General features: G+C 46.4%; 1 protein-coding gene across 4 annotated transcripts in view; it reads right to left on the bottom strand.

The window, feature by feature from the left end:
* Positions 1-22,969, bottom strand: part of PAX5 (paired box 5) — a 190,452-nt gene that overhangs the window by 81,595 nt on the left and 85,888 nt on the right. For all 4 annotated transcript variants that reach the window (XM_053573987.1, XM_053574010.1, XM_053573995.1 and 1 more), the window contains one exon: positions 3,927-4,056. In XM_053573987.1, coding sequence (XP_053429962.1) covers positions 3,927-4,056 — 130 coding nt within the window. The remainder of the gene's footprint in view (positions 1-3,926; positions 4,057-22,969) is intronic.

Here is a 22,969-nt window from a genome sequence, read left to right as displayed (position 1 = left end):
TAGGCATGTATATATATGTGTGTATGTTCTTTTGTTAATAGGCTCTTTTCTTCTGTTTTCTAGTTAACTATTATTTACATACAGAAAGGTTAATAATGATTGTATTGATAATTAGAATACTTCTCATGTTTCAAAATTAAGCACCATTCTGACTTGGGCCTGAGATATTTATAAGTTTTTTTCTTCATAACATAAAAATGCAGGATGAAGCAGCAAGTGCTAACATAGAAGCTGCAGCAAATTATCAAGAAGATCTAGCTAAGATCATTGACGAAAGTGGTTACACTAAACCTCAAATTTTCAATGTGGATAAAACTGCCTTACACTGGAGAAGATGCCATCTCGAACTTTTATAGCTAGAGGGTAAAGGTCAATGCCTGGCTTCAAAATTTCAAAGGACAGGTTGACTTTCTCGTTAGGGGTAATGTAGCTGGTGCTCTATAAACAGAATAATAAAGCTGGATGACATACATCTGTTTACAGCATGGTTTACTGAATTTTTTTTTTAAAACAGTCTCACTCTGTTGCCTCAGCTAGAGTGCAGTGATGTTATCACAACTCACTACAACCTCAAACTCTTAGGGTCAAGTGATTTTCCTGCCTCAGTCTCCTAAGTAACTGGGACTATAGGCACATGCTACTATTCCTAGCTAGTTTTTTTATTTTATGTAAAGACAGGGTCTCACTCTTGCTCAGACTGGTTTCAAACTCCTGACCTCAAATAATCCTTTGGCTTGGCCTCCCAGAGTGCCAGGATAACAGGCATGAGCCACTGTGCCTAGCCAGTATACTGAATATTTTAAGCCTACTTTTGAGATCTACTGCTCAGAAAAAAGATTCCTTTTAAAATATGATTACCTATAGGCTGGGTGTGGTGGTTCACACCTGAAACCCTAGCACTCTGGGAAGCCAAGGCACATGGATCCCTTGAGCTCAGGATTTAGAGACTAGCCTGAGCAAGAGCAAGACCCCATCTCTACTAAAAATAGAAAAATTAGCCAGGCACCATGGCAGCACCTATACTCACAGCTACTCAAGAGGCTGAGGCAAGAGGATGGCTTGAGCTCAAGAGTTTGAGGTTGTAGTGAGCTATGACACCACAGCACTCTGTCTCATAAACAACAACAACAACAACAACAAATGACTGTTTATTTTACCTAGTCACCAAAGAGCTCTGATAAATATATACAAGAAGGTTAATGCTGTTTTCATGCCTGCCAGCATAACAGTCACATCTCAGGCTCCATTTATAATTTTAATTCTCTTGCTATTTTCATCAAATTTGCAGTTATTCTGCAAATGGAAATAGCAAAAGAACTAGAATTATAAGTCTTAAACCCCTCAAAGTCTTCCAAGAGTGTTGGAGTCAACTTCCTCCAAATTCCTATTAATGTGGATATGTTTACCTCTTCCCATGAATCATGAGCATTCTTAGTAGCATCCAGAATGGTGAATCCTTTCAAGAATGTTTCAATTTACTTTGCCCAAATCAATCAGAGTAATCACTATCTGGATAGTGAACATAATTTTTATATATGCTAGGAAACCACAAATTATGTGACTCATTTTATTACAATATTTGCTTTATTGTGGTGGCCTGGAACCAAACCCATAATGTTTCCAAGGTATACCTGGAATGTCTTTTTGTGATCTGCCTAAGCCCAAGTTTCCCATGAACCCCAAAAATAAAACCTCCCCTCTGCAGAACAGTCTCCTCTCAGGACCCTGAGAGGCCAGGACCATTTTGCATATGGAAAAAGTGAGGCCCAAAATCCAGAGAACAAGGCAGTGACAGCCCTGGAGGAGCCCAGGTGAGCTGTGCAGTGGAGTGGCCTGCAGCACACGCCCTGGTGTTCAACTGCAACTCGGCTGCTCAGCAGCCATGATCTCAGGCTACTTAACTGCCCAGAGTTTCTCTGAGGGTAAAACAAATTCACTTAGCATAGTGCACTCAGTAAAGTACCACTTAGTATTATTAGCTGAATAGTACCACTTAATATTATTAGCTAATCCAGATTTCTTTCCACTCTACCAACCCCACCTCCTGAATTATTTGTGGTTCCTTGGACAAAGTAAGGACCCAGGATCTAAGAGACAGAAGTCAGCTCTTATTCTCTTTTTACCTCTCATGTTGGGCAAGCCCCTCCCTGAGACTTGGTTTCTGCATCTATAAAATGAGGGTGTCCTCAAAGGTATTGTCACAGATTCCTCTGATGCCAGGGGAGAGGACCTCATTGGACATCTGTGACATTGGTAAAAGTCACTCTGACTGAGGCTCCCTGGCTTCCTGACCTATGGCCAGCCAATACCTCCCCACCTCAGGCTCGTCTGCCCCCTCGGCTCTTGCCCCATCTCGGACAAGGGACCAAGTCACTCTTGTCACTTGACTGGCCCTCATGTGGTGCCTAGATTGCAAGAAGAGCCCTCGCTGCTCCTGCTGAGCCCTGGCACTGATCTGAAATCCTGTTCTTAAAGCTGCCCCTCCCTGCCTTGGAGCTTGGTCCTAAATGGCTCATCCCTCAAGAGCTAACCTGAGTCTAACCCAGCTTCCCTAATGCAACAGCAGTCACCTGCCCCTTGTTTCTATCACTACTTCCTGGGTCCCCCCTACCCACCCATAGGGACATCCTACTACTTAAGACTTGATCCAAGGCTCTGGCCCACGTGCAGCCCACCAGCCCCACTGTGTACTTGCCCAGTACCCGAGAGGGCCTCCTGCCTTCCGAGTTGGACAACTCGCCACACCAGCCGCTGGTTCTGTCCATAAGAAGATTCCACATTATCCTAGTGTGGCTGGGGTATGAGGTCTGCCCATCTGCCCACCCCCACTCGACTGGCCCTTCTGTAGCAACAAGGCCCAGGATGACCAGCCACCAAGAGAGGAATAATACCTATATTTATTGTGTGCATACTATATGCTAGACTAGAGTCTAATTACCTTATATGAATGAACCTTTTTTTTTTTTGTGAGACAGAGTCTCACTTTGTCAACCTTAATAGAGTACCATGGCATCACAGCTTACAGCAACCTCAAACTCTTGGGCTTAAGTGATTCTCTTGCCTCAGCTTCCCAAGTAGCTGTGACTACATGAGCCCGCCACAATGCCCAGCTATTTTTTAGAGACAGGGTCTCATTCTTGCTCGGGGTGGTTTCGAACTCATAAACTCAGGCAATCCACCTACCTTGGCCTCCCAAGTACTGGGATTACAAGTGTGAGCAACCATGCCCGGCCCCTGAACGAACCTTTTAATGGGGTAGGTGCTAACACTTGTCTCACTTTATAGAATCTTTATATGACTCACCCAAGATTGCACAGCTAGGAAATAGCAAGGTCAAACCCCACAATGTGTCTTCAGGGCCCATGACCTCTTTATAAGAGGCTAGCCCTGGGCCTTCCAGAAGGGCAGCTGCTTTGCATCCACCCAGAGCCTTCCAGCTTAAGCCTTCTGCCCTTCTTGACTCAGACTCTGCCTAGATACTCGAAATGCCAACAGCCATCAGCAGTCTGCAAGGAATCCCACTTGTTCTAGAAGCTGGCATCCACCAAGCCTGGCTTTATCATGAAGGGGATAAATTCTAGGCCTCTGAAAACTCAGCCCCACCCACAGAGACCCCCCTAAAAGGACTTTCCCTGCTCCCACTCTGTCCACAATCCATTTGGTATTTGTTCTCCGTGGCTTTATTGGAACAATATACAGCCACATCTAACCACAGCCCAAGCCTGGCCCAGCACCTGACTTTGTTCCCGAACTCCATAACCTCATTAATACAAAACAGGCCAGTCACACCCCAAAGCACCAAGAGGCGATTGTCACCACGCACAAAATCTCTCTCTCTATCTCTCTCTTTCTCTCTCTCTTTCCCCTCTTTCCTTCCTCCCTCCCTCCCTCCCCCACGAATTCCCCCATACCCCAGGTGCCCTCACCTGTCACAATGGGGTAGGACTGCGGGCCAGGCACACTGCTCCCAATGTCAGCAGGTGTGGGACTGGTCAGGTTGGCCTTCATGTCGTCCAGCCCTCCAGCAAGTGAGGCCATGGCTGAATACTCAGTAGTCTGAAAGAGGAAACAGAGATGTCTCAACACTAAGACCATGAAGTAGCCTAGTCAAATACCACCACCACGTTCTAAGCTCAGCCACCAAGCTGGGCTAATCCATGCCTATGCCAAGGACCCCCGGGCTTGAAAGGGCAGATTCAGCTTTGTCAAGAAGCAACAATTCTTCCCGGGTGCAGAGGTAGGCAAGACTCAGTGCAGCTTCTCAAGAATTCCAACCTTGCTATGTCTGTGGCCTACAGGGTTCCCTCACCCAGCTCCAGCTGGTTAGAGAAAACCACCTTCTCAGTACAGGAAGGGAGAGATTAGTAACCAAAAGCAAGACGGAAAGAACAGTCTTCCTGCCAAGAGGATGGAAAGAATAGTTTTTTTATTTCTGTGCTTTTAAATCACAGAAGTAGAATCACATAGACCAGTGGTTCTCAACCTGTGGGTTGCAACTCACAGGAATTGGATTACAGGCTCATGGCATTAGGAAGGGTGAGAACCACTGACATAGACAAAGGTTCAAAGGAACCAGGGAGATTACCCAGTGTAAAACCTCATCTCCCAGACAAGCAAACCAAGGCCCAAGGGGAGGGGGCTTTGCCCATGGTCAACAAGGCCAAATCCCAGGCCAGGGGTGGGTCACCATAATAATAATGCCCACCATTACCCAATACATGAAGTCTAGAGGCACACATGCTGAAAACACGTGGGGTACACACATCTGATTTACCAAGTCCATTCATTTGACCCACAAGTAATGTTCCTTTCTTTAAGCCAGTTCATGAAATCAGAGCTTGTGATGAGCCATTTCCTTGCCATCCAAGCCATTGTCAGGATGGTCCCCAGAGAAGGCAGCAAAGAACTCAACCTGGATCTTCCCACTCAGGACAGACTAAATTATAACATAAACATAAGCAAAACACATCTCTTCCTACAACCCAACCCCCAGGCCTATTTTCAGGTAACGAAAATATTTGCAAGCACTTAAGTCAAATAATTTGGTGTTGATGATAAGATTTGGTGAAGGACCCTGGCATTGTCATTAGAGGACACATCCCTGTCTGTCCAGGGAAGCAAACAGTCTTCTGCAAGGAGTACCCAAGGCACCCTGGGTGACGAGGCTGAGCCACTAGGAGGGAAACCAAAGGAGCCACTGAGCTAGTGGCAGGCAGAAGGTACTCCGACTGGCACTTTTCTCAAGAAATCGGTTAAAAAGTACATTCTGGGAGGCTTAAGAGCCAACCAAGGTTGATGGCAGCAGTGATTCCAGAAGGTACTGTGGGCCCAGGCTCTCTAAGGAGATTCTCACTGAGGACAGCTTAGCCAGAGGACCTTGGGGTCCTTTCATCGTCTTCCTTCAGAGGCTGAATCTGAGACATGTGGTGAAGAACACAGGCCAAAGAGAGCCCAGGTACTTCTAAGGGAGAGGACAAGGCTGGGGGAGGCCTATCAGACATGGAGAATGACTATAAAGTGACAGTAATTACGACTGTGTGGTATTGGCACAGGGGTAGATAAATAGACCAATGAAACAGGATGGAGTCCAGAAACTGATCCGCGCACATATGGAACTGTGATATATGAGAGTGGTGGTGTACAAATCAGCAGGAAAGGATGGACTCTTTAATAAACAGAGGGGGGTAACTGGTTATCCATTCAGAAACAGGAGAAAGAAAAGAAATTGGATCTTTAGGCCAGACACAAAAATCAATTCCAGGTGGATTAGAAGGCAAAGGCATCTAGTGTGGTCAACTCTAGGTCCAGCCAAAAATCTTTAAGAATAAATCTGCCCATCCTAGAAGAGAAACCAGGGCCTTTTCTGCCCTGAGGTGCTTGCATGGGTGTCCTGGTCCTGCTGAGAATGGTAGTGAGTCCCTGTCATCCAGCCACCCTGCCTCAGTGCCGCCTCCTCCAGGAAGTCTTTCCTGACTACCATTCTTCCTCATCAAAAGCTCACACTTAGCACTGAACCTAAGTGATCCCATTTCATCTTCACAGTCACCCCTTGAAGTAGGCTCCTTATTAGCCCTAATTTACAGGTGAATAAACAGAAACTTCTGTTATAGAGGGAAATGACTTGCCTAAGGCCACACAGCTTCTAGGTGTCCAAAGGCTGGGTCTGACTCCAACATCTTGACACTTACGCTAATGACTTTCATACTGTGGGTCCTGAAATCAATTCACTAGTCCCCATATTTCTAAAAATGAAATTGGAATGAAATAGAAGAAAAAAATATCCAAGTTCTCACACAAGGAAAGGGTCAGTCCTGCTTTGTAAATCTTCACTTCACATATCAGTGGGTATGTATGTACTAGGTGGAGATTAAGATGTATTTCTTGCTATAGGTCACAACCACCAAAGTTGAGAAAACACTGCATTCTTTCCATTCAGCAAGGAGCTGTTGGGAAAAGGTCACTGTCTAGACTTCATCTCCCACAGAATGGGACTTGGTCATGCCATTAGCCTCCTAATTTGCTAAGAATGAATTTGGAATAGAATTCCACTCACCAGAAGCAGCTCCTTCAATGCATCACTATGTGCAAAGATGAGAGGTTAGATGCCTTGGATAAGGTTCTTTTCCTAGATGGCATCTTCTAAAGTTTCTGGGCCCCCAGGAGTAGGTCCCAGTTCCTCCTTCCTCTTTGCATTCCAGAATACCCTAGTGAAGGCCTGAGCATAGCGGGTATGCATGCACTCAACGTTTGTTGAGCCCTGTTGCATGTAAAACCAGAGACACACTTTGACTCTCATGCACCAACCCCACAAGAAAAGACATACGGCCCAGAAATTTCATCCAGGGGAGACAAGAGCATGGAGCCTTTACTTTACATAGGGTGGGAAGTGGTCAGGAAGGGTTTCTTAAGGCCAATTTAACATGGGACTGAGCAGTCCCTGGCCAAGGCTGAGAGCAGTTGAAGAAAAGCTCTCAGGCCATAGGATGGGAGTGATCCAGAAACAGCAATAGCTAGAAGGAGCGAAAATATAAAGGAGAGAGATGGAAAGGAAGCGGTAGACACACTGGCATTTCACTGTGAGGGCTTGCACAATGAGCCCCATCAGGAAAAAGAATGAGTGCTCCTTCATAGGACCAGGCAGCACCCAGCCAAGAGGCAGCATCCCTTCACCCATGCCGAGCCTGCTCCATTCCTAGACTCCAGCCTCTCACACGGGATGGGCCGCCAGGTCTGCAAGGCAAAGACTCTATTTCCCCCAAGAAAGCAAAGCCAACCTGGGTTTAAGAGAACTTTAGAAAGGGTAGCCAGCAGGGATATCCTGCCTGTAAATGTATTTAATTTCCAGATGGAAGAGCTTTTTTTGCTATTTGATATTTGCTTTAGTCAATGAATTCAGTATCAAACCAACTTCATCCTATCACTTCAACACTTGGGTTTGAATCATCTTTTCAAGATGTAAACTCTTCAACTTTATACATGCAGTGGGAGGTCCAAAACCCCAGTCACTAAACCACTGTTGGCTCCCAAAAAGGAAAGTAAGCCTTTCTAAAGAGCTGGTGTCTGGGAGATAGTAGGACTCAGAAATGAGTCCTTGGCAACCCTTCACCTTCTCTGTCTCCCACCATCACCATCTTACAGGCCTTGCCCACAGCTCAGCTTTTTCTCTTCAGTAGGATTCCCAGCTCTAACTCTGTTCCTACATAGCCAGGGAAGGCTGTCACGCAGTTTTCACTGTTCCCTAAGTCCTTACCACTGTCTGTCCCTTTGAGCTACCTGTGATTTTTAAAAGCAACTGCATTCTGAGACCAATATAGGCCCTACCCTAGGGGATTTAACATGTTGGACGGGGTTGTTGCTTTCTGATCATCTGATTTGATGAGGGGTAAAGGGGGGAGGGGATAGGGGACTGTTAGAATAGCACTTGGAGCTCTTGTTCAAATACTTCCCAGTTGCTTTTTGAGTGTTGTGGCTAATGTCATGCTACTGGACCATGTATTCATCCACTCAACAAGCAATGAGGGGGCACTGGGTATCGTTCATGTTCCATGCTTTCAAGGTAACCTGGAGTGGATGAATACATGGTCCAGTAGCCCCTCCTGGGCTCCCTGAAACATCACTACCTTAGCTGCTCCTCAGCCATTCCACACTCTGTGCTACATCTTCCTGAAGGGCCCATCTCACTCAGTCACATAAAGAACTCCTACATTATCCACAAGGCCCACCTCCATATCACCTCCTCAGTGAAGCCAGTCAGGGGCCCCGCACTCCTACAAAGAAATAATCTCTCCTTGCCTATGTTTCCATACTTGGTGGCATTTTGCACAACCTCCATTATCATCATGTGTGTATAATGACCATTTGTCTATCTCCATCCAGGTTACCTTGAAAGCATGGAACATGAACGATACCCAGTGCCCCCTCATTGCTTGTTGAGTGGATGAATACATGGTCCAGTAGCATGACATTAGCCACAACACTCAAAAAGCAACTGGGAAGTATTTGAACAAGAGCTCCAAGTGCTATTCTAACAGTCCCCTATCCCCTCCCCCCTTTACCCCTCATCAAATCAGATGATCAGAAAGCAACAACCCCGTCCAACATGTTAAATCCCCTAGGGTAGGGCCTATATTGGTCTCTGATGGAATATCAGACACTCAGCATCTGTAAAAGATAATTTAAAAAAAAAAACAAAACTAGCCAAGTAAAGAATGTATTTTTAAACCTCTAGAGACACTGCTCATTAGAATATTCAAATTCCTTGTCAATCTCTCCTACAATTCAATACCAGGAAAAAGGTTTTTGCCCCCAGATTAATTGTTAACTGCCTCTGACTGAACAACAACGGGAACACTAGAAACCACTGCGTATCCCTTTTTGCTTTGGCTGCCAGGAAACTCAGTCAAATTCAGTGCTCAGTCACCTCAACCACATTATTACTGACTCCTAGTGAAACAATCTTTCCCTTTTCTCTACATTTCTGAACTTTTTTTCAGATTTAGCTAACTTAGATATAATTTTTTATTTTCCAGGCCATCTCAAGTCCCTTGTTTAAGAGGGGACTGGAAGAGATGGGCTGATAGAAAAAGAAGGATAGAAAAAAAGGGAACAAGAGATGGAAAGACAAGAAGAAAGTATCATTGGTGCTTCTTTTCCTGCTAATGAAGGCAATCTTTTTCCATTTCTCATAGTTTTTTGGGAAGCCAAGGGGGGCTGGCGGGGCACAGAGGTATGCACACAGTTACACACGTGTAAATGTCCTGGTGCACCTATGCACTCGGCTACCTGGTCCCCATCCCCACCCCCAACCACTGACAATCACAGGCAAAGCTGGGTTCACATTTCTTACTTCTCTGAAGAGCCCTGGGGGTTCTTTCTTAGGACATCATTTCAGGCCTCTGCTCCCTCCTCATCAGGGCCCCCTGGTGATGCTCTTGACCATGACCCAAGAAGAGAAATGTGCTGAGGTCAGCAAATCACAGACTGCCCACTCCAACCAGTTAGGATAAAGCTCTCTCTGCCCACAGCTGCAGACCCCTGTAAGACCTCAAGGTCAAGACCACCAGGCCCACGTGTGTGCAGTCTCCTAACAGAACACATGCTGCCAAAAAAAGAAAGCATTACTCTCTTGAACGTCAGCACAAGAAGGATACTCAGGGTCATCTTTCCACATTTGGAGAAACTGAGGTACAGGGCAAGGGATGGTTTCCTTAGTTAATTTTTATCGGCATCATTTATTAGCCCTTGACCCAATGGTGGAAAAAACAGTGAACTAGGAGTGATAACACAACCTTCTTGTCCCAGCTCTGTCTCTTTTTTACCTGTGTGGCCTTAGGTAAGCCAGGCCAGCTCACTGAACTTCGTTTTCCTCATGCGTAAAACGGGAATTCAATTCTAATCTCAGCCACCTGCCTGGGTGATCACGAGCATCTCGGGGGAAAGGGAGAAAGCCAAGCACCATGAGAGGTTAAGGAATCCTAGCAAGGGACTCAAGGAGGCATGTGCCCTAGGAAAGTATGTGCCGGGCGTCATTTGGGTCCCTAGGAAATTACCTGGAAAAGGACTGCCTGGGGCTGCACCAAGTATTGTCTCATCAGCACGGGGCACCACTGCCATAGCATGGAGGAGAAAAGAAACACAGACAGTGAGAAGGAGGGCAGCAAGGAGAAGGGCAGTGCTTGGGGTTGAGGTTGCAGGGCTGGCCACCTCAGATGGCCACCTCAGGTCTGGAAGCTCCCCCATCACCTGCTGGGCTCATTACCAGACCGCAGGTAGCCTTGGGAGCTGGACCAGAGCCAGGCCAACCACTCCCATCTTGACCAGATCCCTGACCACCTCTACGCCTACCCAGAGAGGGGCAGAAGCTAGAGCTGGTGGGGTGGGGGGCAGCGTATCCCCAAGGCCTAGCCCAGTGAACTGAGACTGAGGAAGCAGAGGGATCAGTAAGGCCCTCCCTTCACTGGCCTCTGCCTCCCCATTTCTCTGGGCACTTTCCCCCAATGCCCTCTAAGTCCTCTTCCACTGCTGATGCTCCTTGCCTCTAGCACTGGCTTGATGACAAAGTCTGGACTCCCTCTTTAGCAAATGAATTGCAAGGCAAGAAAAGAAAGATGTGAACCTACCGGTTAAAGGAGACTTAGAGAGACATCAAGAGATCACAATGTGGACCCTGATTCAAACAAATTGTATAAGTATAACCATAACACAAACTAACAAACTATGACATGGAATGAAATAGTTGGAAATATGAGCACCAATTGGGTATCTGATGACATTTTATAGGTGCAATAATGGTATTGCGCTTATGCGTTTTTAAAGGACTTGTCTTTTAAAGATTCACTCTAAAATATCTGTAAACGAAGTGATATAATATCTAGAGTTTGCTTCAAAATAAAGTGTGGTTAACAAAATGTGATCTGTCTATACAATGGAATACTATTCAACCGAAAAGGAGCGGAGTACTGATACATGTTACAACATGGATGGACCTCAAAAGGATTCTATGCTAAGTGAAAAATCCAGATATAAAAGACATGCCATTTATATGGAATGTCCAGAAATGGTGAATCTACAGACACAGAAGTCAAAGCAGTGGTTGGCTGGAGCTGGGAGGTGAGAGAGGGTACAAACTATTAATATAAACCAGCGGGAGAGGGCTGGGTGCAGCGGCCCACACCTGTAATCCTAGCACTCTGGGGGCCCCAGGCAAGAGGACTGCTTGAGCTCAAGAGTTCAAGACCAGCCTAAGCAAGAGCCAGACCAGTCTCTACTAAAAATAGAAAAATTAGCAGGTACCTGTAGTCCCAACTACCCAGGGATCTGAGGCAGGAAGGTCGCTTGACCCCAAGAGTTTGAGGTTGCTGTGAGCTAGGCTGATGCCATATACTCTAGCATGGGCAATAGAATGAGACTCTGTCTCAAAAAAATAAAAATAAAAAATAAACCAGCAGGAGGAGTCTCTTTGGAGTGATGAAAATAAATGTTCTAAAGCCAGACTGTGGTGATGGTTACATAATTCCTTAAATTTACTAAAAAATCATTGACTCACACACAATGAGTGAATTTTATGGCATAAAAATTATACTTCGATAAAGCCATTAAAAAATAAAGTAGAGTGTAACGGGAGGAGGGGTGTCAATGAAACAGACTAGCTGTGAGTTGGTAATTGTTAAGTCTGTGGGAGGGGTGCTTAGAGGTTCATTAGACTATTCTGTCTACTTTGAAAGTCTCCATAATTAAAATTAAAAAACTCAGTCTGCACGTATTTGACTTGTGGCACTGCTTGCCACCACTCATCTGCTGTCCAACAAATACTTGTGGAATAATAAGAGAATATCAGAGGCTAAGGACAGTGCTCCCCGGCCAGGCCTCAGTGACTCCACCTGTCATGAGGGAGTTTGCTTTCTCACCTTCTCTCCCTGTGCCCCTGCCCCATTCTTTGAAGGCCATTGTCCCTGCATCTTTGGAGACTCCAGAGTCCCCCAAATAAGGAGCTTAAAACTTCTTGTCTGCATAGTCCTCTCCAGTTTGCAGAGTCCTTGCAGGTCCTTTATGCCCTTGGGAATTCTGGGATGTGGGCAGATGTGGGAGTAGAAGTCAGAGAAGGGAGCCCTGGTGTGCCATGCCAACCAATGCCAAGCCCAATGCCAGTGCGCTGCTCCCAAAGCAGAGATAGAATTGCAAAAGATTTTCACTACCAGCCCTGAGGTAGTGACTATCAGTCACTTTCCAGTCACTGAGATGTCAGTGATGTCTTCCTACTAGAAAGGCCCTGGCCAAAGACCCAGCTCTACTCTTCTAGCTAGGGAGAGAGCCCTAAATCCACAGCCAGAAGGAGGAATGATCCACATATTGTAAACCTGGGTGCACAAAACTGCACCCAGCAAAGCATATGTTAAGGAGTAGTTCTGTTTGGATTACAATGGATTACACTGGCAGAGGGTCTGGAGACCTGGATCAGCCCTGGACACTGCAAACTGAGGTAGAGCCCTCCATGGCCAGGCCTCAGTGACTCCACCTGTCATGAGGAAGGCCCTAAAGCCTCACCCAAGCCGTGCCCCAAAAAGGTGGGATCCTCATCCTGTGGAATGGGCTGCTCTTTGATGTGGCCTGGCTGGGCACAGGCTTCAGTCTATGGGTTGGTGAAAATGTGGCCCATTCTACAGGCCAGACTCCCTAACCCAGTGGCCTGGCAGCCATTGGGGGAGGTAGTGTGGTCAGGAAGGTCCTGGGGCCTGGGGCCAGGAGGACATAGTTCATGTTTGACAAGGCGCAGTTTGTGCTGAAACTAGGTCAGGCCCCTCATGGCTTTGGCTCCTTTTCCCCTTGGTAATGTGGGGACATCCAACCTATGTCATAAGGTTGTGAGAAGGCACAGAATGGGAGATAAGAACATCAAGTCCCTGAGGATAGGCCCTTTTCTTTTCAGTTTTTTGAGTTGCCAGGGCCAAACAAGTAAATAAATACTTTTAAAATATCTACTGAAAAAAAATCCTTGTGGTGATGGAAATAATCTGTATCTTGGACTCAATGTCTATCAGTATCAATATAATACTATAGTTTTACAAGTATAAAGGGGCTAAGGAGTATGTGGGATCCCTCTGTATTATTTCGTATAACTGCAGGTGAATCTACAATTACCTCAAAATAAAAATTTTAATTGCATGATGCTTGCAAAAGTACCCCATAATTTACAAAGTGCTACCACGAATATTAACTAGGGGAAGAACTGCTAAGGATGCTGAAAGGCCTCCCTCTTCCAGGATGCCCTCCCTGATTCCCCCTCCTCCAGGTTCCTAAAACACCCAAGGGTTCCTCTCTCTCTCTCACAGCGCTTATCATTCTGCATGTTTAGGGCCCTCATCCCCCAAATGGAGTGTAAGCTTTGTAAGGCTGAGACTGTGTCTCCCTCATCTTGGTGGCAGCAGCTCCTGGCCCAGTGCCCAGCTCTGAACAGATGTGACATATCTGTCTGTGGAACCAAATGAACTGGGACAGGTACCGGGGCCTGGCTCTCTCAACAGTGCCAGGGGTACTTCCCAGGATCACGGAGAGGGTAAGTGATGTCAGGGTGCTTTCATTCATCAGAAAGTACCAGAGGCATGGACAGGACATACTCTTCATTCATTTTCTTCTCCAGAACTGTGCCATGCCTGGTTCAAAATGGTTTGTAGCAGAATTCAGGGACTTCCGAGAAGAGATTTGCAAAGTTTCAATGATTCATCTCCCCCTTGTTTACAGCCTGCCAGGCACCCCAGCACACCCCAGACAGGCTCCCAGGTGGTGTGTACCAGCAGGGGAAGCCCTGGGGAGGTGGCTAAGTCAGATCCTGGGGCTTCTGTACAAGAAAAACTTTTCCAGCAATGACTAATCAGGGGGCCCTTTTCTTTCCCTGGCTTCTTACAGAATTTTAGTGAACTTGAAATCTCAGGGCCCAAAGGAGCTCGGGCATTTGGAGGCTGGTCTTTATCTGATACTAGAAATCCACCAATGGGTATCTCCAGTGACAGGGAACTTACTACTTTCTGAGGCAGTCACTCTAAAGTCACACAGCTCTGGTGTGAGAAGTGCTAAGAGCTCCTTGAGGCCTCCCCACACTGGTCCTGGGTGTGCTCTCTGGGACTCCACTTCCAACAAACATCCTACCGGTGCCAGTGCCCTCCCTACCTGGATCCAGAGCAGGGCCCCAGGCCCTCCACTCCTCATCTGGACATGCTGTCCAAAAGTGCCTACAACACTTCCTTCTGTTTTCCTGGTAGCTTCGTCACCTCACTGATTACCGCTATTCTCACAGACAATGCAGGGCTCACTCTAAGTTCATTAGAAATGGAAAGTGACTATGTATATGAAAAAATAATAATAAGCATTCATCTTCCCTCCCCTAACTAGTGTGCTATTTGCAAGCTTACAAGTCTTTCCAAATACAAGGACAGAAAGGTTATCCTGACTAGGATATCCTTATTACCCTGACAAGGCTTGGAGCACAAAGCTCCATTTCTGGAGAACAAGAACTAGGACCGAGTAGCCAAGGTCCCAATTTTCAAGGCCGCCTGAATGATAAAATCATAGCGGATCTAAATCTGGGGTGGGGAATGCAGTGGGGACTCCCTGTCTAGGGAGCCCCTGGCCCTGCTTAGCTCTGCCTGGCTGTGTCATGAGCAGCTCCTGAGTCTGATATGGACAAGAGGGAGGGAGAATTCCTGGCAGCCATCTCCAGGCAGCCAAACTCCATGGGCTTCCTCAGGCAATGTGGGCCTGGCTGTCCCTTCCTGCTACCCCCAAGGAATGCAGGACTCAGCTACCATGGGGTCCAAATAGGGCATGTAAAGGGAAGACACCTCCCTTCCCCATCCTCAAGTACCTGCCTAGAAGGGGAGCTGCACCCCAAGATGCCCACAGTTCTCTTTCCACGTGACTTCCCAGCTGTGAGGAAGACAGAAAGGTTACCCTGGGACAATAAAGAAATGAAAAGAGAAGATTTCCCTCTAGACTGCCAGATCAGCAGTGTGGGGACAAAATGGGGACAAGGAGGCTTGTATGCTCCTCCCCCACCACCACCTCTGGCCATGTGGGGGTTGCACACACACATACACCTCAGACCAAAGGCTACCTCTCTGCCCTCCCGCTCCCTGTCGGAAAGAACATTCTAACAGGTGATGCTCCGTAAAGGAATACACAGGCAACCTTGGGAGGAAGTGCCCTCTTGGTCACCAAGGATTCCTAAGGCCAAACAGAAACCGAGTGTGCACTGGAACCACCAGGAAAAGAAAGCTGAGAAGGCCAAGCCTCCCACAGCGAATTCACACTCCTTGGTTTGCAATTCAGAAGACTCTATGAGCTCTCACCTAGACCCTAAGAGTCAGAAAAGCTGGCATTTACTGAATGCTTACTATATCCCAGGTACTTATCTAACTAGTAAAATACATAATTCACTTAATCCTTCCAACAGGCCTACAAGGTATTACTCACCCCCCCTTTACAGATGATGAAAATGAGACAGTAGATGCCAGAATAACATGGCCAAATAAATCATCCTCCAGCAGATCTTAAACCATGATAACCCACCTCTCTGCCGCTACTATTAACCCTATTATGTTACAGATGAGAACACTGGGGCCTAGACAAGTTGAGTATGTTGGTGAGCTAGGGGTTAAACCCAGGTTCTGTCTGATTTCAAAGCCTGTGTTCCTCACCATGATTCTAAGCTGCCTTACAAGAAAGAGCTAGAGCCAGAGGCAGACACCATCTAGGCCAGGTGCACCTCTGCAGACAGCCCACTGACCCTAAAGCTCTGGTGTAGCCAAGCTCTCCATCCTGAGCGCTCTCCCATCCTTGTCTGTCTACCCCTTCCAGTTCTGGCTAAAGGTTCTGCTACCTCTTGCAGAAGAAGCTTCCAGATTAGTTCAGCCATGAGTGCTGTTAACTTTATCCTTTATTGTCCCCATATAGACAGAAGGCTCCTATAGGATCAACTCAGGGGATAGTGATGCCCAATTTAATGTCAACATTAGCAGTTCATCATAACAGAAAAATAAATGGTAACACGTGGCAATATTAGGACCATTAAAGAAAAATCAGGCATTTGACTGTTTGCTTGGTTCAAGCCCTCTCTGTTGTTTAATGAAGGGGACATGTTGGCTTTTAGAAAAATTAAAAACTAAAAGAAAGAGACCCTAGACTTAGGTTTTAGGCATGATGTATAAACCCCAATTTTTTTTTTTTTTTTTTTTGAGACAGAGCTCTGGGTAGAGTGCTGTGGCATCATAGCTCACAGCAACCTCCAATTCCTGGGCTCCAGCGATTCTCCTGCCTCTGCCTCCCAAGTAGCTGGGATTACAGGCGCCCACCACAATGCCTGGCTATTTTTTGGTTGCAGCCATCATTGTTGTTTGGCGGGCCCAGGCTGGATTTGAACCCACCTGCTCAGGTGTATGTGGCTGACGCCTTAGCTGCTTGAGCCACAGGCGCCGAGCCTAAACCCAAATTTTAACTGATGATAGTAATAGAGAAAAAACTAGTGCAGTGACAATGCTTGTATACCTTTTTATCAAGGTTAACTTTACTTAAGAGCCCTGCTTTTAATTATGAAGATACATTTGCATTTTGCCATTATGTGTTAATTTCATGAATCTTCCGTTTCAAACCTGGAAACAAAGCATAATAATTATTTTTTGTGCTAATACCTATAATTTACTTAGATAAGCAAGCCATTTGCCTTGAGACTAGACAAGTAAATACTCTCCTCCTGAAGGCTGCATTTGAGGTTGGTTTTTAACAATTCCTTTTTCTCCTCAGACACATACATGCATTAATTTAGCCTCTGATTTTATTCCCTTCACCTCTCCTCCAAAAAATCAAACCTCAAATAACATAAAACTGCTGGCCAGAAACAGGCTTTACACAAACAAAAGCTTTCAAGCCAAAGACGACTGAGATGTTCACATCTCCCCATCCAGCCATCTCTACTTCCTTTCTGGTCCAACAAAACAGATTCTCTCTGCCCAACTGCCCTGGAAAACTCTGGAATATCTCATTTTCATTTCCAGGAGGAGAAGAGGTTTGATGCCCAAATAAAAGAAAAGTTCAGTAATAACTGTAGGCTGGGAAAACCCAGGCAGGATCCTCTTTGCCACCCTCTGTCAAGCTCACAAAGAGAAAAATCGTAACATCCGACATGGTTGGGAGAGTTTAATCCAAAGCAGTGCTAATTAATATCCCCAGCTTTCCAGAAGCCAATGCCACATACAGCTGTGAGGGCAACAAGGCTGTTCTCACTTCAATTTTATGGGAAGAACATTTTCATTACAAAGCCTCCTCTCAGATCCTCCTCTCTCAGCCAGATTAGCCTCGAGAAGGAAGCGGATGATCCATGTATCAGAACTCCTTCTCGCCTCCATTAATTTTATTATTTATATCATGTTTTAAAAGTTTATTGGTGAAACTCCCTATGTACCTGGCCAGGGCCCTCTGATGAGCTGGATACCTTCCCAAATCCCTTTCTCAGAGGGAGTCTATGCATGTGTCACCAGAATGTGTCAACTTTTTGAAATTTGCCTTGGAGAAAAAGCTGACTCCAATGACAATTTCCCCCACTACCTTTTTTTTTTTTTTAAATAAATGTGAGAAGGTTCTAAACGCACCCTTTTGTGAGATACATGCAAACTTGACTGCTCAGTGTGAACCATGGGTGATCCCCAGAGACCCTTAAAATCCTAGGGGATGGCCCTATGTGTCTGCCCACCCCCGGCCAAGCACCCTCAGCAGTTAGGGCAGTTTGACCCATTTTTAACTCAAAGGGCCAGACCTCCGGCAGGCCTGGTGAGACCACGTTTCTTACCACTTTGTTCTAAAACCCCACGCGCTCAAGGCTGTCTCCAGACTCCTAAAGGGACCCCAAATCCAATCTAAATGTCTTGAATTTACCTGTTTGTCTTTTATACATATAAATAGCTGCATTTCCATTCTCTCTTTGTTTCTCATTTTCATTTGGTTCTAATATCTGCATGTAAATGTCGGAAAATAGCATCTGTAATTGGAGATTATGAAGTATGGCCAGCTCCTGACAGGCTGCTAAGGAAGATGGATTATCCTCATTTTTCTGTAAATTTTGTCAATTTTGGAATTCATAAGCTATCAACACTGATCAAAATGGGACTTCACAGCTGTGTCAAAAAAAAAAAAAAAGAGAGAACAAGAGAGTGCTGGCGGGTGGGTCCATGTAGGAGCCAGCTACAAGCAGCTGACCTGTGGGCACAGCAGATTGGACACCCAGCATCAAGGCGCACTTTCCTCCGTGTCACCTTCCACACTGGCAGCTCCCTCAGCACTGGGCCTTGCTGGAACTCAGGCTGGGGCTGCCTAGTCCCCTGGCTAAATCAAATAGCTAAATCACGAGACTAGAAGGCGGCAAATCCTCCAAGGCACCCACTCAAACCAAACCCGGGCTTAATTTATTGCCGGGCGCTGCCTTCCTTATTTATCCCGAGTCGGTGGCTTCCAGGCTCGGCCTGGGAGACATGCTACTCCTTCTAGGCCATCACGGCCCACTTGAGGCAATTGTGTTGGTCTCTCTCTCTCAATTTTCCCATTACTGGGAGTAAGTACTGTTGGGACTCTGTAATGGCCCGACTGCAGCCCATATCAATAACAGATGAGGTTTAATCGTCCAACACAAAAATTATTTAGGCGCAGTAAGGACATTCAATGTCATTTGCATAATGGCATTTCTATCCACGCACCTAACCCGTCTTGCATAAACAAGGCCTTGGGACCATAAATAATAATAAATCATGACGTCTGCACGCCTCTTGCGGTAATAGGAGCCACTCTTTGTGGAAATTATTTCTGCAGGAAATGGGCACTGCAATTTTGAAGACATGTGGCGGGTGAGGCACGCTAAATCACGCGCTGGCGCACAGGACCCAGGAGCGCCCAGGACCCGCCCTGCGCCCACGTGGGCACCCCTAGTGGCTGGAGAAAGCTGGCAGGCTTCCAGGGAGAACTCTGGGGCCTCCGGAGAGGACACTAGGATGTGCCACTGTCCCAGGAAACGGCGGGTGAGAGGGAACAGGACAACCAGAGCCCATCAAGAGGAGGGAGAATCTCCCGGGAGAGGCACCCATTCTTGTCTGCTGCCATGAGAGGAGATAATCCCGGAGGCAGGCGGTGGGTAGGTAAGAAGAGCCCTAAAAACAGGTTAAGGTAGGATAGAGACAGACCCAGCAGGAATTGCGACAGGTACTGGCATAGAAGCTGTGGCCCCACTGACTTGGCGAGCAACAGAGTGAAAATTCCTGTAACCTCCAACAGGCAGCTGTGCGGGGAGAGAAAGCGCCCGGATTGGAGGGAGGCAGAAGAGCGGGTTAGACTCCAGCTCTGACCACCTCCAAAGACTGACCACCTCTAACCTCTGTGCCTTGACTTTCTGGTCTGGGAAACAGGGTGAATGACATTTCTCACCTCTCAGAGCTATTGCATTCAAAGCATTAAATAAGATACATGTGCAAAGTGACTAACGCTTGATGGAGCTTTGCTATCATTATTATTTTTACTGTTGCTTTTATTCTTCAGGAAGCAGCAAAAGTGAGCTCAAGTACAAGCCCTGCCTCTTACTAGCTATGTGATTTGAGAAGGTCTGTCCTGAGGGACACCCCCTGCCCCACCCAGAGTCTCCAGGACAGTGTGCTCAGTGGCTGATGGCCAATGTGTGAATTGGCATAGCCAGGAGCATGCCCTACTCCTCAGCAGGGAGTAGGCCTCTTGGCTCAGGCCCACAGCTCCAGACAGTGTCTGAGCTGGAAGGGATTTGTGGTCTCCCCCATTTTCAGATAGAAGTTGAGGGGAAAAGACTTTGTCAAAGGAACACTGTTGGCGGTCTCAAATCAGAACTCAGGTTAAAGGAAAAGTAACACTTGCTGTTGGGAAGAGTAAAGAGCAGGCTATATTTCTCTGGCTCTCGCTTGCAAAATGGGAATAATTGCTTCTGTCTGCCTTCATGTCACAAATATGGAAGTAGTCAGGCTGTTTCACAGTGCTTTTTTTTATAGCTAAAACCCCCACCTCCACCACCATGTGCTGGGTGGAGCTTGAGGAAGATCCAGGAGTAGGTATAGGGACATGTCCCTCTTCTGTTGCAAGAGTTGTGCTTAGCTCTGATCCAGCTTTCACTGTGGGCTTCACTGTAACTCAGTCAGAGAGGTATTGTTATCATTCTTCATCCTCTTTTATAGATGCAGAAACTGAGGTACAGAAAGATGAAGTGAGAGTCTCATGATCACATGATTAACAAAATTGTAACCTAGATCATGTGGCTACAAATGCTGATGTTGAAGGCAGAGCTTTTAGCAGAGGAGCTACTAGAGATGCTCGGTCCCAGCTTTTCCCCCAAAATAGGTAAGCACAGGAAGACCCTGAAAGGTCATGGCCAACTGGACAGGGCCCGGTGGCCAGGCAGCTGCCTTCAGCACAGCTGACTTTACCCTACTGGGCTGCAAATGCCTTTACCATTCACAGGGAGTGTAACCTGGCCCTTCTCTCCCAGCCCTCCTTCTCTGTGCCCAGCCCCCAGTTTTCTCACCGGGCCTCGGTGCTCTTGGGTTTACCTTCCTCCAGTACAGGCACATCCCAGCCCTGCCCAATCCATCTATTCTTCTCTAACTCAGGCCCACCATCCCCCACCCCTCCTTCACCCCACTGACTTGGTGAGCCACAGAGTGAAAATTCCAGTAAACTCCAACAGGATACTATGGAGGGAGAGAAAGTGCCCGTATTGGAGGGAGGCAGAAGGCCAGGTTAGACTCCAGCTCTGACCACCTCCTTTCTCCCCATGACAGAATCATCTTACTTTTGGGTCTCTGGTCTATGTGCAGGAGACCAGGTTTGCCTCCCTGCCTTAAGGTGGGTGCTGACCAAGGTGGGAGCCCAGGTAAGAGATGGAGCCTGAGGTCCCCAGGTCTCCCCCAGTGTCTGCCTACCTGGCTCCTGGCATCTCATAAGCGGTGGCTCTAGTCCCCTCTCCATTCTCTACTAGCCCTCCAAATGGTTCTGCCTGGCCTCCAGGACATGAGCCGGAGTTTTACACACCCAGTTTTATTTCTGAAAATCAGAACATCATGGTACAATAAAGCTGATGTTACTCATTCACTTCAATTTTACTGATATTGCTAAGGATTTGTGAATTATTTCAACATTGACATGTGCACATACAAAAGCTGTATTTTTGCAAACTACTTAATACCAGAAAAGAGGGCCTAAGGATCGCTGTGTAAGAATTGGGGGTAAAATAATGTTGCAGGAGAATTTCTGTAATGAAAGCAAAAAAGATACATGGAAAACTTTGAGAGGAATAAATGTATCCACAAACAACCTGTACCTATTAGCTGTGGCAATGTTCATTAACTCTACTTATTAATTCATTCATTTTTTCATACCTCACTACTTTCCAGAAAGATTTAAGCAGCTTACAAGGATTAAAAAACACACACACACACACACACACACAGAGAGAGAGAGAGAGAGAGAGAGAGAGAGAGAGAGAGATGGAGGGAAGAAAGGAAAATGAAGGAGATAACATAAAATGAAGGCAGCCACAAACATGGACAACATGTTCATGTCGCCAGGCTCTAGGCTTCTCAGGAACCATGCCTTAAACCTCCAATGCCCTAAGAGACAAGCATTCATATCCCCATTTAGTAGATAAAGAAACTGAGCAAGGCCAAGTAACCTGCCAGAAAACCCCCCTCCCCCCACCAGCTGGCAGGTGATGGAGTTGGGACGGCACCTGGGTTGTCTGGCTCCAGCGCCCACACTCCCAACCACTCTACACACGCTCAAAGCCAAGAGATGAGGCTAGAGGTTGTAAACTTGTTCCAAGAGAGGCTGCATTTTGCCTTCTTAATGGACAACTGCAGAAGAGAGACCCGGTCGGTACGTGGCCTCACAGAGTCCATGAGATACAAACTCTCCATTACTCAGAGGTTCTCCGACCAATTCTCCAACCAGGAAGGATTTCCCCCCAAAGGCCCCTAAAAAACAAGCTGAGAAATCACCAAATGCCTTTCAGATCCAGGGATGATTTCCATGGGTGATTTCTCAAAGCATTACTTACAGAGATTCAGACATCACCCCCAAAAAAGCAACTCAGCATAAGTAACTTTAAAGGCACCATGGTGGTTCAGTCACCCAACTAAATGATCTGGGAATGGTTTTAAAATAAATGATAGGCACATCAATTATATGTTCTACAAGCAATGTTCCCTGTGTATTACTTCTCTGAGCCAAATTAACGATAACGGCTGGAGGCATTTTGACTTCTAACAAGTGGCAGGAGGGAAGCTGCTCTCTGCCCACAGCTAAATACAGACCTGTGGTACTGGCAGTGGCACTGACACTGCCCTGTGAACATGGCAAGGCCTGACAGGGACTCAGGCCTGAAGCTACCCAGAGTGAGCCAAGAAACAACCCACAGACAGGGACAGGAATCTCCAGAGAAGATTGCTTTGGACACTGTCCAATACTCAGATCTATAGATGATGGAGATTCAGAAGTTCTTCTCCATTTAGCACAGTAACAGGTGCATGAACTAGAATAGACTTGGGGCAAGACCCGTCACACTCCCTCCTCTGCTCCAAAAAAACAAAGGAAATAAAACTCTCTTTGGACAACTATCATTGATCAATGCTACTTCCAGTACCTTCCAAGATGAAACCTATGCCAAGATAACCCAATAAAGTGGCCTGTCAAAAGGAACTGCTATATATGAATCTGTTTCATGCAAGAAACAGGTCCTAAAAATGGTAACTTTTATTTTAGAATGCTTGATTCACGGTCATTCTTTTCTGGCAAATTAGATCAGCTGGTCTAGTTGTTCAGGCCACTCCTTGAATGATATGGAGGAACTAGTCTTCAAATCTTAGCACCATGACATACTTACCAGTCTTGAAAAAGTTTTTGTTCTTCAGTTTCCTTTTCAGCA

The sequence above is a fragment of the Nycticebus coucang genome, chromosome 2 (assembly GCF_027406575.1).
Source record: "Nycticebus coucang isolate mNycCou1 chromosome 2, mNycCou1.pri, whole genome shotgun sequence".
NCBI lineage: Eukaryota > Metazoa > Chordata > Mammalia > Primates > Lorisidae > Nycticebus > Nycticebus coucang.
Note: the sequence above shows the minus strand (reverse complement) of the source record. Positions and strands in the feature narration are given on the sequence as shown.